The 15,464-nt window shown below is 61.6% G+C and overlaps 2 protein-coding genes across 6 annotated transcripts in view; one reads left to right on the forward strand and one right to left on the reverse strand.

Annotated features, from left to right (window-relative positions):
- On the forward strand, positions 1-5,635 carry GALK1 (galactokinase 1). Its single transcript, XM_019466202.2, has 8 exons — positions 1-217; positions 1,123-1,312; positions 1,719-1,838; positions 2,026-2,161; positions 2,286-2,467; positions 4,929-5,079; positions 5,179-5,341; positions 5,434-5,635. Exons 1-8 carry the CDS (start codon positions 53-55, stop codon positions 5,503-5,505), a joined length of 1,179 nt encoding a protein of 392 aa, XP_019321747.2. The 5' UTR covers positions 1-52; the 3' UTR covers positions 5,506-5,635.
- Positions 5,636-5,953: 318 nt separating this feature from the next.
- The window catches only part of ITGB4 (integrin subunit beta 4), a 29,441-nt gene continuing 19,930 nt past the window's right edge, over positions 5,954-15,464 (reverse strand). For 2 of the 5 annotated variants that reach the window (XM_053892253.1, XM_053892255.1), the window contains exons 27-41: positions 15,067-15,271; positions 14,073-14,230; positions 13,499-13,679; positions 13,221-13,358; positions 11,171-11,353; positions 10,949-11,080; positions 9,506-9,724; positions 8,637-8,882; positions 8,329-8,487; positions 7,753-7,902; positions 7,012-7,200; positions 6,772-6,927; positions 6,524-6,688; positions 6,319-6,429; positions 5,954-6,210 (exon numbers count right to left, since the gene is read on the reverse strand). In XM_053892253.1, the coding sequence (XP_053748228.1) occupies positions 6,071-6,210; positions 6,319-6,429; positions 6,524-6,688; positions 6,772-6,927; positions 7,012-7,200; positions 7,753-7,902; positions 8,329-8,487; positions 8,637-8,882; positions 9,506-9,724; positions 10,949-11,080; positions 11,171-11,353; positions 13,221-13,358; positions 13,499-13,679; positions 14,073-14,230; positions 15,067-15,271 (2,532 nt within the window). In that variant the 3' untranslated portion in view covers positions 5,954-6,070. The remainder of the gene's footprint in view (positions 6,211-6,318; positions 6,430-6,523; positions 6,689-6,771; positions 6,928-7,011; positions 7,201-7,752; positions 7,903-8,328; positions 8,488-8,636; positions 8,883-9,505; positions 9,725-10,948; positions 11,081-11,170; positions 11,354-13,220; positions 13,359-13,498; positions 13,680-14,072; positions 14,231-15,066; positions 15,272-15,464) is intronic. The other 3 variants (XM_053892256.1, XM_053892257.1, XM_053892258.1) reach the window with 3 other exon arrangements.

Raw genomic sequence — 15,464 nt, forward strand, 5'->3', positions numbered from 1 at the left:
GCCCCGCCCCGGGCATCCCGCGCCGACCTGGCCTCGCTGCAGGGTGAGCATCATGGCCGCTTGGAGACAGCCCCAGGCCGGGGAGCTGCTGGCCGAGGCCCGTAGAGCGTTCCGGGAGGAGTTCGGGGCCGAGCCCGAGCTGGCGGTGTCGGCGCCGGGCCGCGTCAACCTGATCGGGGAGCACACGGACTACAACCAGGGCCTGGTGCTGCCCATGGTGAGGGGCCGGGCGGGGAGCCTCGAGCCTCCCCAGCGGCAGGGCCGGCCTTAGGCGCGCGGGGAGGTGCCCGGTCCCTGCGTGGATGTTGGGCGGCCGCGCCAAACTTTAGCCCTCCTGCCCCGGGTTTGGGGGACGAGCACGTCGGAGAGACCCGGGGACGGGGTATTTCCCACGTTGGAAGGGAGGAAGCGGGGGATCCGCGAGGAAGTAGGCTAGGAGGGGGTGTGCCGGCGCCTCTTCGCTCAAGCCCGCCCTCTGTGGACGTGATCCTCCCCATCACGCTGGGAGCCACCTCAACTTGTGCGGCTCCAGTGTGGCTTGCGGAATGGGGGCGCTTCGGGGCTTTGGCTTCCGGGGGCCCCAAACGCAGACCTGGGGGAACTAGCCTCAGACCTCCTGGTCCTACCCGTTCGGGAGGAAACTGAGGCCCAGAGAGGGTCAGTGATCTGCTTAAGGTCACACAGCTGGTTCTTGGTGGGGCTGGAGTCAGGCCTCTCAGCTCTTTCCACCTGGTGCGGCTTGGCCAGCGAGCGGGTACAGTGCACCTGAGACCACTCCATAATGGGAACGCATCAGTTGGAGCTCCTCTTACTCTCTAATCCTGCTCCGTGCCCCACAGCCGGGAGCCCATATTCAGGGCAGAGTCCGGGTCTACACTTCTGCAGCACTGGTCCTGCCCCCCCCCCCCCCCAAAGACCCAAGGGCAGAACCCAAGCCCCCAGGGCCAGCTCAGCACTCAGGTTCTTCCCTGAGACCCCCCCCCCCCCCCGCCAATTCCTTCCTGTTGAGCCTTAAAAGGAATCTGTCTGAAACTTTTTATTTCTCAGAACTTTAGTATCAGAGAAGCCTCATCCATGGGTCGCCTGGCAAAAGCTTTACATACCCCCTGTCTTTCCTGCCAGGCGCTGGAGCTTGTGACTGTGCTGGTGGGCAGCCCCCGGGCAGACGGCCTTGTCTCCCTCCTGACCACCTCCGAAGATGCTGATGAGCCCCGGCGGCTCCAATTTCCACTGCCCACAGCCCAGCGGTCACTGGAGCCCGGGACCCCCCGCTGGGCCAACTATGTCAAGGGAGTGATTCAGCACTACCCAGGTATGGGGACTAGGGCTGAGTCAAGTTCATGCTGGTAGTATAGGAGCACCACCTCTCAGCTGCAAAGCTCCTTAGCTCATCTAATCCACCATGGGGTAACGTATAGGGGAGGGTATCCCTGTTTTACCCAGGATGAAACTGATACCCTGAGAGGTTCCAGAACTTGTCCTGAGCTGCCCATTTTATGATTAGCGGAGCCAGGATTCAAACCCTACCTGTTGGCCTCCAGAGCCCTAAACCAGGAGGAGAGTTGGGAAGACTGTGTCCCAGGAACCTCAGGGTAGGAGGATGGAGACACAGCCCTGGAAGCAGCTCTCAGGCACTGCCTCCCTGCATGACAAAATACGTGCCCTTCGTGGGCCCGTCCTCCCAGATGGCCCATCTTACCATCACCCATTCTTTCCAGCTGCTCCCCTCCCTGGCTTCAGTGCAGTGGTGGTCAGCTCAGTGCCCCTGGGGGGCGGGCTGTCCAGCTCGGCGTCCCTGGAAGTGGCCACATACACTTTCCTGCAGCAGCTCTGCCCAGGTACTTCCTAGACCCCAGCCTTCCTTCCCTGAGGTTTCCTTGTCAGAGATTGTTCCTCTACTGTGGCTTCCGGAGGAGGGTGGGGAATCGCTCTGGCGTGTCCTTGGAGGTCCCGCTGCTCCCATTCGCCCACTCCCACGTGCCCCCCTCCCGGGCCCCAGCCTCCTCACCTCCCCCTGTGCCGCAGACTCCGGGTCCATAGCTGCCCGGGCTCAGGTGTGTCAGCGGGCCGAACACAGCTTCGCAGGGGTGCCCTGTGGCATCATGGACCAGCTCATCGCACTGCTGGGGCAGAAAGGCCACGCGCTGCTCATTGACTGCAGGTCAGGGGCTCCCCTTGTACCCTCCCACCTCGTCACGAGGAGCTTCTGGGTGGAGCGTGCCCACCGCCTGGTGTGGCAAGCAGACACTTGGGCTTGTCATCTCCCCACTCCAACTCCATGCCAGGTCCCTGGAGACAAGCCTGGTGCCGCTGTCAGAACCCAAGCTGGCCGTGCTCATCACCAATTCCAACGTCCGCCACTCGCTGGGCTCCAGCGAGTACCCTCTGCGGCGGCGCCAGTGTGAAGAAGTGGCCCGGGCGCTGGGCAAGGAGAGCCTTCGAGAGGTGCAGCTGGAGGAGCTGGAGGGTGAGAGCTGGCTGGGCATCCTGTGGGGCTGCCAGGCCCTTGACGCGGGCTTGACCCTCCTGTCTACCCCCTCCTCTCCGGGGGCCTGTGCTGTGCTCTGCCCACTCCCCCTAAGACTGCAGACCTAGGGCTCCAACCTCAGCAGGGCTGCTGAAGTCCTAACGTTGTTCTTTCTAATAGGAGGATTACGTTTCTGCTGTGGAAAATGTAGGAAAACACACAGAGGAAGACAGTGAGCTAGAGGGCCACCACCCAGGGATAGCCACCGCTAACACCGCCAGTGTTTCTCTACATCTGCGTTTACAAAGTTCAGGATAGGCCATACGGTCACTTGCTTTCTCTTTTACTACCATCTTAAGCCCTTTCCTGTGCCATTAGGGGCACTTCATCAGCAAGGCTTCTAACACTGCAGTGTACAGGTGTGTCATAAGTTAATCATTTTCTAATAATCCCGTGATGCGGCGGTGAATGTTTTCGTGCAAGGGAGTCTCTCTCATTATCTTCTTAGAAGTAGATTCTTAGGCGTAAGATTGCAGAGTCAAAAGGTGCAGGTATTTTAAAGGTTCATGATACACGTGGCCAGGAAGATAGGATATGTAATAGTTTGAGGGTCAAATACCATCTCGCTCCGTCATACCTGCGGGGCAGATAAGTCTTATTATGTTCATCGTTTTGGATGAGGAAGCTACAGTAAGTGGCGGTGCTGAGATTCAAACCAGGCATGTAACCCCCCATAGCCCGTACTCTCAGCCACGGGGCCAGGCTGCTGGCTTTGGGAGTTGTGTCCTCTCTGGCAGTGTGCGGGTGCCCATTTGGAGGACACTGGCCGGCCGGGTGGGACCAGCTTATCCTTCTTGGTGACCTGTCATGTTCACACCTGCCCCACCTGCTCTGTGTAGGTGACCTTATTGGAGGTGTTCACACTTGAACACTTTGGCCGTCCCTCCTCTCCACTGTATCCCTTCCCCACCACTCCTGGGGTGTGTGTGGTGGGGGGGTCTCCCCCAACCTTGGAAACAGTGCTGTCCTTTGCCTTCTCCAGAGTCTTGTGCCAGAAGCCCTGTTTTCCCTCCTTCCTGTCCTCTGCCTGGCTCTTCCCCTTTTGCTTGGAAACCTGGTCGGTTTTCTTCCCTTCTAGAATTGAGTCTTTTTCCTGTGCTCATCTTGGAAGAAGACCTAATGCTTTTGGCCCCCATTTTCTCAACTCCACTCACTTCTCCGTCCTCTCGGTCGGCCTGCCCCTTGCTCCTGCCGCCGGACACAGCAGTGCTCCCGGGGGGTTCCCCGCACACACCCACAGCCTGCATTCCCTCCCCCTCAGCGGCCCCCGCTCTCTCACAGTCCTGTTGTGTGTGCCTGCCCCAGGCTTTGTCCTCAGTGCACAGCCCCAGCCACCATTGCTCCGCTTACGACTCAGGAGCCTGCAGCCCCTTGCTTTCCCGCCTGGAGCCACCCCCCCCCCCCCGCCCCCCGGCCCCTTTTCCACCTGCGGTCCTGGAGCCTCCACCTGATTCCCAAGGGAACTCATCATCCTTTGTCCCCCATAGGCTTCTCCTACTTAGCTCCCCTTATCTGTGATTTCCTCACCCTTGTCACTTCTGTTTGAAACCTCAGTCTCTTGTGTCCTCACTACCCCCCACCCCCAGTCTCCAATCTCTGTTCCTTCTGTTCCCTCCATTCCTTCTTCCCCCACATCAGGCCCCTCGTTGGTTTCTGACTGTTTCACAACTGCTATCTGGGTTCCTGCTTCTCCCAGCTTGGGCCCTCTGCCCTAGGCAGTCACTTTTGTCCACCAGAGCTCAGCTCCAGCCCTTCCCTGCTCCAAAACCTGTGTGGCATCCAGAATTAAGTAGCAGAGTCCCCCGGTACCCTGGGCTGCCGCTACCAACTCGGCTTGCTCTCCCCATCTCAGCGTTAGCCAGCAGGATAGCCTACTCTTGGTGGACCCTGTGCCCTGCCTCTTGATCTTTGCCTGGGCTGTACCCCAACTCTGGAGCCCCAGCTCTCGGGGGCTCCACTGATGCTCCAGCATAAACAGTGGCAGGATTTCTTCTCCCTCTTGTGCCACTGTGGACTCCTGTGTCCCCCTCACCTTGGAAGCACCAAGAGTCTGGGGCTTACCCTGTTGTTTATTGAGCACCCACTGTGCACCGGGCACTCTGCTGGCATGTTGCCCAATCAGTGCATAGCGGGTCCCAGAGAGTGACATAGGGGTCCCATCTTATAGGTGAGGAGGAAAGGCTCCAAACTTTAGTCACCAATGCCAGGTTCTGCTTACAGCTCTGTCAGAACCAGGTTTAAGACTGGAGGCTCCTCCCCTCCCCCCCCCCCCCCCCCCCCCCCGCCACCTCCACCCCTACCCCTGCCTGCTAGCCTCATCACCCTGGTGCCCCCATCCCTCCATCTGCACGGGCCCAGAGGTGGTGGGGTGGCAGGTCTGCTGACCCCTTTCCCTTCCCAGCTGGCAGAGAGCTGGTGAGCAAGGAGGGTTTCCGGCGGGCACGACATGTCGTGGGCGAGATCCGGCGCACGGCCCAGGCCGCGGCTGCCCTGAGCCGCGGAGACTACAGAGCCTTTGGCCGCCTCATGGTAGAGAGTCACCACTCGCTCAGGTGAGGACTCCTGGGTGCCTGTATCTTCCAGGCACAGGCTGTCCCCAGGGCAGGGTGGGACCAGGCCTAGGCCCGCCCTCTCCTGTATCCTCTCTGCAGGGATGACTATGAGGTGAGCTGCCCCGAGCTCGACCAGCTCGTCGAGGCCGCGCTGTCAGCACCTGGGGTTTACGGCAGCCGCATGACTGGTGGTGGCTTCGGTGGCTGCACCGTGACCCTGCTGGAGGCTGCCTCCGTTCCCCAGGCCATGCAGCACATACAGGTGGGTGGGTGCCGGTGCCTGCGGGTGGGAGGGATGGAGAAAGGGCTTCCCAGGGCCCTGCCACGCTTAGACCCCACCTGCCTCTCCCCTAGGAGCAGTACAGCGGCACCGCCACCTTCTACCTCTCTCAGGCGGCCGACGGTGCCAAGGTGCTGCACTGGTGAGGCCCTCCCCGGGACAGCACCCGGTGGGCATGGGGCCTGCCAGGCAGCACGTCACGAAGCTCCAGGCCTCTGGCGCCTCTTGCCCTCTGCATCTGGGTGCTCAATAAACTTGTGCCTCCCATCACGATAACCCGCCTGCCTCTAGAGGTGGGTGTGTGCTTGGGGATCAGAGAAGCGTGTGTCAGAACCGCTCGCCTGCTCTGTACTGGCACTCCCTGGAAGAACAGACAGGGCAGAGCCAAGCGGTAGCAAAATCTTTTATTAAGTGCAGAGCAAAGCCGGGTCCTTGTCATGCTGGTCCCAGCTCTTTGGTTACGCACAAACGGGCTTGGGCCTGGGGTAAGGGAGTAGTGGCCAGAAGGGCCATCTGGGACCTCTGCTCCCTTCACGCCTCCCAGAGGACACCTACCCTCTGCTCCGTAGCCAGACGTGCTGGCCCTGTGATCAGCATGGGGGTGTGCTGGGCTGCGAGGGGTCCGAGGTTGGAGTAGCTGAGGCAGAGCCAGGAGGAGGAGGCAGGGTGGGGGCCCAGGTTCCAGGACACTGTCGGGTAGGGGTGGGGGGCTCAGGTCTGGAAGAACTGTTGGTCCACCTGGGTACTGAGGGTTCCACTGGTGGTCAGTGTCCGGCTCACAAACTCCTGGGTCACATGGCGGGTGAGGGAGCCACCTGCTTCCAGGCGTTGGGACCCCAGGGTGAGTCCATCTGCAGGGGAAAAAGCACTGAAGGACCCTGCCTGGGTCCCTGTCTGTCCTGCTCTGTTAGCGCTGTGCTCCCCCATGAGAACTAGGATTCCCCTGCCCAGCGACTCACCCAGGAAGAAAGGCTCGGTTGTGCTGGTGTGGGTGGTGGTGATGCTGCTGTACTCGCCTGGCAGCTGGTGCTGGAAGAGCCCGGGGTGGCTGCCCAGTTGAGGAAAAGGACCTGGCATGGGCAGATGAGCACCAGTCAGGGATGGTGCCAGGAGAAGATGTGGCCGGAGAAGGGGTAGGGGTGAAGAATGGGCAAGCCACCTCACCTCCGTCCTGGGACTCGATGGTGATGATACCCTCACGCTCCGGCCCATAGCCTTGGGTGGTCTTGGCCTGCACCTTGAACTTGTAGGGCACGTTCTCACTGAGGCCCGGCACCGTCAGCCGGCTCTCAGGGCTGTCGCCATCCACCAGGAACGTGGTGGCTGGCTCTGGGCAGGGAAGATGCCTTTAGCCTCTGTGGCTCCCTCTCCACCCCTCCCCTGGCCACCCCTGAGGTGGGGACGGGCAGCACCTCCTCCATGGGCCATCTCACAGGTCACCAGGTAGCCGAGGATATCCCCATCGGGCCTGCGTGGCCGTTCCCAGCTCAACTGCAGCGAGTCTGGGCTCAGGGCAGTAAACACCAGCGGGCCCGGGGCACTGGGTGTGCTCAAAGTGAAGGTGGAGCCTGGGGGCAGCAGAGCAAGACTGTCAGCGGGTGGGTGGCTAGGGGACGTCATGGGGGCAGCCACGGGCTGGGGAGTCAACTCACCTGGCAGGGGGCAGAGTGGGCTCTGGGGGTGCACCTGCGACTCAATGGTGATGACACCCTCACGCTCTGGGCCCCAGCCTTCCTGACTCTGGGCCCGCACACGGAACACATAGGAATGGTTGGGCAGAAGGTCTTCCACCACCACCGAAGTCTGGGTGGGGCTAGGGATGTTGAGCCGATGCAGCTCCCCTGGGGAGGGCGGACCGGGGGTCAGTGTTACTCCTACCCCTGGCCTGATCCCACCCCTGCCCTAGGCTGCCACTGATCATCCCACCCAGGATTCGCTGCGGTTTGGGTACAGGTGGGGATCAGCCTGGTAGGGTGTGGCTGGTAGTTTAGGTGGTATGCTACACGAGGGATGAGCGGAGCCTAAAATCCCACCTATGTTCTGCCTGTTTGCGGGCCCAGGTCATTGCTGCTGCGAGTTTGCCTTCCCAGGGAAGCACCACTTCCCGGTTCCCACAAAAGCATCTCGCAGGCCAGCGGAGGCCCTGGGTCTGTCCCTAGGTCAGTGAAGCCTTGTGGGGCAACGTCTCGCAGAGGGAATGACCTGGAGAGAGGCCCAGGGAGCTGGATAACTCAGAGGAGAGGAGGCAGTGACGGGCAGCGAGGAGCATGCAAGTGAGGCCCTCTCAGAACGTCTGGTGGGGATCATTAGTGTTGAAGGGACTTGGGTGGGTTCCTGTGCAGCTGGGTGCCCGAGCCTTGCAAGCCCCCAGCCTGCCGGCAGCTGTGCCTCACCCCCGTTCAGCAGCTGGTACTCCACACTGTAGCCCTGTAACGCCTGCTCACACTGTGGCTCCTGCCAGCTCACTTTCAGAGACGTGGGGCCCAGAGCCGAGAACACCAGGCGGGTGGGTGTGTTGGGCACACCTGCAGCCAAGCGGGAGCCTGAAGACGGGAGGCCACAGTCAGTTTCTGGCAGGGGGGTCTCTGGGCAGGAGCCCTCCCTCTGACCTCCCGCGGCTGTCTCATCTCTGCTGGCCGCTGGCCTCGCGGCTCACTCAGCCTGCAACACCCTGTCCGGGCCACCCAGCACCTCCCTGGACAACTCAGAGAGTGGATGCAGGCCCTGCCTGTGCCTAGAGAGGGTGAGCACCAGAAGTTGGCCGCCCCCCCCCCCCCAGCTGGTCTGGCCCCCCCTCTTCCCCCAGCCCATCACCCCCGGAAGGGCAGAGGCTATATTAGGCGTCAGCATTGATGGAGATGAAAAATGGAGGGTGAAGTGCTGGGTTTGGGCAGTGGCTGCGATGAACAGATGGGTGACAGATGGAGCGGGACGGCTGTGGAGACGCGAGATGGCCACCCCTGTACTACCTGGGCCCCGAAAGGGCGCCGCTGGCTGCCCAGCCAGGATTATAGTGTCTCGGGAGTCCCCAGAGGGAGGGAACCCTTTCATCTGAGCCCGACTCAGGGACCCGAGGGCCCAGGACAGCGGAAGCCTGCTCCTCCCCTCTTCCCAGATGGGAGGGAGGCCTAGGGCAGGACAAAACAAGAGTGAGGGCAGGAAGTGTGCGTGCTGGAGGATGGGAAGCGGGGCCCGGCCCGGCCAGTAACCCCAGCCTCCCGGAGCTGGAAGAGAGGCAGGGTCAGCGGGAGAGGCAGGGCTGGGAGCGGACACTCACTGTGGGAGGACACGGAGGTGAGGGTGGAGTAGTCCCTGGGCAGCGTGGCAGAGTGGGAGTGGGAGTGTTCGGTGCGGGTCAGCGAGTGGTAGTCCCGCGTGAGGGTGGAGGATGTGCTCAGCACCCGGTGGGGCAGGCGTGGGCTCAGGTGGGTGCCGTAAGCGGTGTTGGCCACGGTCATCCTGTTCAGAGAGTTGGAGCTGCCTGGGAAGGCCACGTCCATCCGCCCGTTCACCACCAGGTGCTCTGTGGGAGGAGAGCAGGGTCACTCGGACAGGCCTGCGCCAGACCCAGACGCAGGCTGTGGCCCTGGGAATTCTTAGGATTGCCTACCCTCTGAGGGGAGGGGGTGGGGGGCGCTTGGCATAAAGAAAACCAGCCTCTCTTGGCCCACCAGGGAAAGCAGCTCAGTGTTCCCGGCAGAGTCCAAGGGGCCACACAGGCTTCTGCAGCCCATGTCTGTCAGTCCTGCAGGATGCCAGTGTGGACCGTGTGAGCACCGCTGACCCCAGCTGGGAGACCTACTGCCCTTGCCGTCAGCCCTGCCTGGGGGAGAGCCCTGATGCCTGCCCTCGTGTCCCTTGAGACCTCTGGGGGGGTCTCCTTGGGTACTAGCGCCTGCCCCTGGGCACGACGAACTTCTGAAGTTGCAGGCTCCTGCGGGCAGTCCTGCTTTGAGGAGATCACGAATGCCTGGCCCGGGGGTCCCTCGGCTCTGGGGGTCCGCCTCCGCGCCGTAGCACCTCCCCAGGTTGGGCAGGGGGCCATTGGTGGGCAGCCTGAGCACAGGGGGCTCAGGCTGGACGCAGGCGGCAAACGAGCGCGCCTGGCTGGGTGCGGGGTCGGGGCGCGCCGGGCAAGCCCGTCACCTCCGGGGGGCCTGGGTGTGGCGCCGCGGGCTAGGCCGCCACCCTCCCCGCCCGCGCCCCCGTCCGCGCTGTCTTCCGGGGGGCCGCGGGGCGGCTCGCCGTCGGAGGAGCGCCCGCTGCTGGCCGACAGGCGCGGGATGAGCTCCGGGGGCAGCCGCCACGTGACGCGCCGCAGGTCCAGCTCCTCCCCCAGCAGGGGCTCGAACTTCCAGCTGCCGCCTTGGGAACAACGAAGGGCCGCGTTGGCACCGCCGGCGGGCGCGGGCGGCTCCGGGAGGGGGCGCGGCGGGGCGGAGGCCAGCGACGTGAGCCCGTCCTCGGCTCTCCGGAATCCAAGTGTGTCGGGGCGGGGCGGGGGTGGGCGGGGGGTGGGGTGAGGTTGGTCTCGGAGCAGGCGACAGGCGGGCCCCTCGGCCCGCACGACGGAAGAGGAGGCCTTCCGTGTGCGCCAGAGCTGGCAGGGCTGCAGCTGGGGAGGACAGGCCCCAGGGGTAGCCCTGGCTCTGGCACCAGCTGCGAGGCCTCTTGGTCTGAGCCTCGGTTTTCCATCTGTACACTGGAGAGAATAATCTCTCCCCTGCCTGCCTCCCAGGGACAGTTCCAGAAGCCACAGAGTGCGTCACAGATAGTGTTAACAGCTGAGCTTTCTCTCATACCCTCAAAACCCCCGCGACCCTTGGGCTGGGGTTCCTGAAGTCCAAGCTCAGCTCTGTCAGGGCACGTAGGTGTTCACAGGGGGCCTGAGGCTTAGGCAAGGGTGGAAGAAAGTAGAAATCCAGAGGACCTTCACTCGTGGCATTGTATGACTGGCATCCTATTTTACAGATCAGAAAACTGAGGCACAGAGAGGGCGAGCAGTTCATCTGATGTCCCACAGCAGAGCCAAAGCTAAAACAGAACCAGGGAGTCCAGCCAAGGACCCTTTGTACCACACTGCAGGGAATCAGGAGGGAAGAGGAGCACCGGACCAGAGGACGGGACAGGGGACACTGCCTCCCTGACCCTGGGCAGGTGGCTGCTCTGAGCTTCCGGGTCATGCCTGCCTCCTCCCACATTGTCCCTGGGAGGTGGCCTGAATGTCCTGACTCCATGGCACAGCTGGTGAGCCTTCCAGAAGCAAGGCTGTGTTTCCACACTGGTCCCATGTGCATGAGCCTACGTGACTCTGTGTGCATCTGCTCCCAAGCAAGTCTCTGCCTGTGCTTATACACAGATGTGCACACGACTGCATGTGGGCCACGTTGGCTTTGCCCCCTCTGTACCCAGTGCCAGTGTGATGCCTGCCAGATGGTCGGCTCTGCAGATACCCACCTGGAGCTGAGAGGGACTTCTGGTCTTGACCTCTAGGCCCAGTGGTCATCGGCCCCTTTGCTTTCTCTGGACACCAGTGACAGCCCCACCTCCTACCCAGGACTTCCTCTCATGGATCCCAGGCCCACTCACCGGTGTCGTCGGAGACGCTAGGCCTCTGGCTGCCAGCCGGGGAGCGCAGTATTTCGTCGCTGTACATGAGGAAGCTCTCGTAGTCTTCCCCGCACTGGGCGTCCACGATGGGGATGTCCGGGATGATGGGGACTGCAGGGGTGGGAGAGGTGAGCCAGGGACCCAGCCTCCTGTCCTCCCCTCTCCACCCTGTGCCCTGCCCCACCCCCACCCCCCACTCACTGGACATGGGCCGCTTGGGCTGGGTGGCCAGGTTGATGATGGCCTCCCGCTCGGGCCCCCAGCCTGCCCCGTTGCGCGCCTTCACTGTGTAGCGGTATGGCTGGGACTCCCGCAGGTTCTCAATGAGCAGCATCCGCCTCTTAGGAGTGTCCACCAACACCTTCTTCATGGGCCCGATGGGTCCTGGGGCGGGGAGAGTGCCTCAGAGGGGTCCTTCTACGTTCCTGCCTGGCCCAGCCCCGCCTCTGATGTAACAGCACCGCTGCGTGGTCTCTGAATTGCACGGAGAGGGCGCAGGGGACAAGGCAGAGAGCAAGCAGCGATTGGAACTCCTGTGTCGTGCCGCGCCCTGAGAACCTGGGTGTGCCTCATTTAAGGAAGGGTCACCAACTCTCCGAAGGGCTGGCTCATCCTTAAGTGGCAAAGCCAGGACTAGACTCAAGGTGGCCCCACTGTGACCTCTACGGATTGGTAAACGGTCCTGTGTCCACCTGAGGCACACTCCGGCCGTGAGGGTGCCTCTGTCTCATTGTCCACACGACCAGACCCCAAGTGCTCTGTTGAGGAAGTGAAAGTGGAGATATCCAGACACCCACCCCAGCTGCCCTGTGGTCACAGGAGCAAGGACTGGAATAGAGGGGTGGGCTCGGGGAAGCTGCACCTCCGGGCAGGCTGACGCTTCGGAGAGCTAAGGGGTGGGGAGAAGGGTGGAGAAGAGGGCCAGCAGTGACAGGTGAGCAGAGAGCAGAGGCCAGGCAGCTCTCCTCCACTCACACCTAGAAGGGCAGACACGCAGCCCTGGGAGAAAGTGACCCTCGTTGCTCTGAGCAAGTGACGGCACCTGGGCCCAGGCACAGCAAGAAGTGCCCTGCCATGCTCGAAGGCTTCTGGGAAACCAGAGAAGGCCCAGAAGGACGGAGGCCAGAAAAGGTCCCAGTTTCCAAAGAGGTCCAAAGGAGGGTTCTGGAAAGTGCTACCTGATAAGCTTGATGTCTACCCCCAGCCAACCACTGTGCTTAAAAAGAATTGATTGGTGGAGGCCCATCAGCCTGGGGGAGGTCTCTAGCTGCCAAGGTGGGCACTGTTCTCCGCCCACCCCTCACATCTCTTTCAGCTAGTGGGAACAGGGGAGAGGGACACCCACCAAAGTGCTGATGCCCTCAGCCAGGAGGGCCATCCAACACATTCCAGGACACAGCTGAGACCTCAGCAGACTGAAGCCATGCCTGAAACCATCATGGATGAACTTTGGACAGGGTACGTATCATTCCTGGGATGAAAGGCGGGATCAGAGGAGACTTCCTAACAGTGGTCCATGGGCAGACTAGGTGTTATAAACCTGGAACAGGCCAAAGGTGTGATGTAGCTGCTGAGGTTGCATGTGGTCTGCTTGGCTGGTAAAGAGCCACGAGCCTGATGTCTAGAATAATCTTGGGGCCCTCTGCCCTTTTGGGCCATCCCCGAAGCGCTGCGCCTGACCCACGTTAAGGTCCATGGGTCATATGGGGTGGTGAGCTCTGCAACCCTGGGACGGAGCAAGCAGCAGTGAGGGCACAAGGAGGAGGTCCCTGCACCAGGCGGCAGGTGGAACCGATGTCCCTCACTTCCTCATCTTGGCCATTGGCAAGGGGTGCCCACCCTTCCCTCCCTTCCAGGACTGGGAAGAAATAACAGTGCTGCCACGCACTCCGGCCTTGGGCTGTTATTTGAGATGTACTTAAAAAAAAAATGGTTTCTCTGAAATTCAGGGCATCCTCTATTTGCTAATCCTACCAACTCTACTTTGGCCCTACAAGAACCGCGTGAGAGTGAGCCGTGCGGGTTTGCTGTATGGGAAGCCTTCTCATGCCTTCTATCCCCACCTGCCCTGTGAGCTTCTGGGCTTGGTCTCGGGATGCAGCCAGCCCCAACCTGACCACAAACCTGATGATGCCTCGGGCAACCAGACCTATGGGACACATCCACCAACCGGGACGATGTGACCTTCCTCCTGCGCTTTGCTCCCTCCCCTTCCTGCTGTCCTAGGGGCAGGAGGGGCCCACGTCCTTACGGTTGTCCTCGTTGACCAAGCCGTAGCAGACCTCGTAGGCCGTGATCTCTCCGTTGGTCTCAGCTGGCTCAGCCCAGCTCAGCTGGGTCACCGTGGAGGAGACGACATTGAAGGCCAGACGCCCCGGCTCACTGGGTACTAGGGAAGGAGGGGGAGCAGTGCAGGAAGAAAGCTGTCAGCAGCAGCAGGTGGAGGGCAGGGTTCTGGGAGTAGAGCGGGCAGAGCTGGGCACGGGGGCATCAGGGTGGTTCCGGGACAGACGTGTGGTGAGGCCTCACCTTCCTGTTGGGTGCGGCAGGACACCAGGGAGCTGTAGGGACCCTCGCCCTGTGCCCCGTAGGCGCACACCTTCATCTCATAGTCGCAGTATGGGTACAGGTTCGTGAGCTCCACCGAGGGCACCTTGCTGTCGAGCAGATGGGCCTCAGACTCCGAGTCACCCTGGATCCAGTACTTCACCTGCTCCCAGGGGAGGAACTGGTCAGCGGGAGGCGTCAAGTGCCAGAGCTGCTCGTTGACGTCCTGCCCTTACTGTCCCCTTTGCACCGATGAGACACGGAGGGGTTGGTGACCTGCCAGGTTCACACAGCAGGGCTGGGGCAGAACTCAGGTGTCTTCTGGGTGGGGGGAGGGGCCGCATTCCAGGAAGGAGGGCAAATGTCTGAAAACTTCAGGGACGGGCCTTCGCTCTTCCCCGGGCAGATGGGGGTTCCCCCTGTCCACTTGTGCTTGGCTCCCCAGGGCCAAGCGTGCCCTCTCTGCCCCCTCGGGGGCTCTTTGGCTTCAGGTGGCCCGTCTCCCCAGTGGGTACCAGCCCTCCGCGTCCACCTCCCTCCTTGCCTCCCACCTTACCCTGTACCCCGTCAGCTTGCCCGGAGGGGGCAGCCAGTTGAAGTGGATCTTTCGGGACCCGGCGGCCTTGGCATTGGGGTTCTGTGGGGCACCCAGGTCACCAGGGTGAGGTGGAAATGATGACAGCGTCGGGCTTGTGAAGTTCCGGTCCAGTTCATCTGCAGTGGGCCGAGTCAGCGCGGGGCAGACAGCTCAGACACCCCCTCTTTGAGTGAAGCAGGAATCCACCCTCACCACCAGGGGGCTCCAGAGACTCAGTTGCCAACTCTTCCCCGCCTCAACTGACCGCTGACAACTGACAGCACTCAGCACCCAGGACTCTGGGGGGACTGGTGCCCCCACTGGTGCTACAGAGGGCATCCTGCCCTCCTGGTGGAGGACCCGGAGGCAGGGGGTGTCTGGAGGAATGAGAAGGAGGAGGGAGATCGTCTGCCCTTCTTTCTCCCTTGGCAGCCAAAGGAATGTTCCATGTCAGAACGTTTGTTTCTATACCCCCTTCCCCAGCGTGCTCCCCACTCTACTCTGAGAATGCCCCCTCCTCTCCTATCTTCCAGGCAAGGCTTCTCTGGGGTGGGCTCATAGACACCACCATACTGGAGGTTAAGGACCCGTGAGAACTGTTTCACCCCTCTAGGAAACACCTGCATTTTAGTTGGAACTGAAGCTGAAATCAAAGGGCTAAGACCTAACGGTGGGGTTCATGGCGCCGCCAGCAGGCTGGGTAGCCACAGCGTGAAAAAAGCCACCCTCTTTGGCTGAGAGCAGGATTGCTGGATAAAATGCAGGACCCCTAGTTAAGCCAGAATTTAAGATGAACAACAAATAGGATAAGTATATCCCACTGAGGTGTGGGACATACTTACACAAAACTTGTTCTTCGTTTATCTGAAATCCAAATTTAACAGGGAATCCTATATTTTATTTGCCCACACTGCAGCCTTAGTGGAGAGGCCCCCAGCCCTCCCTCCCCACCTGCTTAAGGGGCTCTGCCTACCTCGGTCTCCAATGACGACGGTGGCTGAGTGGGGCTGGCCCAGGCGGGCCCCAAACTTGGGGTTGCTGAGTTGAATGTGGAAGCGGCGGGTCTGGCGGCCCCGCAGGAGGGAGTCTATCTCCCGCGGCTCCAGGAGCTTCACCTGCAGCTCCTTCCAGGTCTCCCCAGGCTGGAACAGCAGATCCCCCTCTGCAGGGACGTAGTCCTGGGAAGGAGAAGGGGTCAGGGTCAGACCGGGCCTGGAGGATGGATCATGCCACTCCACCCCAACCGCCTGGATACGGCAGAGAGCACCACACACAGACCATCCCACCTGCACACGAAATGGCTCCTGTTTCCGTAGCACCTCCCGTGCATCAAGCACTTACTAGCTCATTTGACCCTCACAGCAATGTGAG

Source organism: Panthera pardus, unplaced genomic scaffold (genome assembly GCF_024362965.1).
Source record: "Panthera pardus isolate Hobbes unplaced genomic scaffold, ASM2436296v1 HiC_scaffold_3, whole genome shotgun sequence".
NCBI lineage: Eukaryota > Metazoa > Chordata > Mammalia > Carnivora > Felidae > Panthera > Panthera pardus.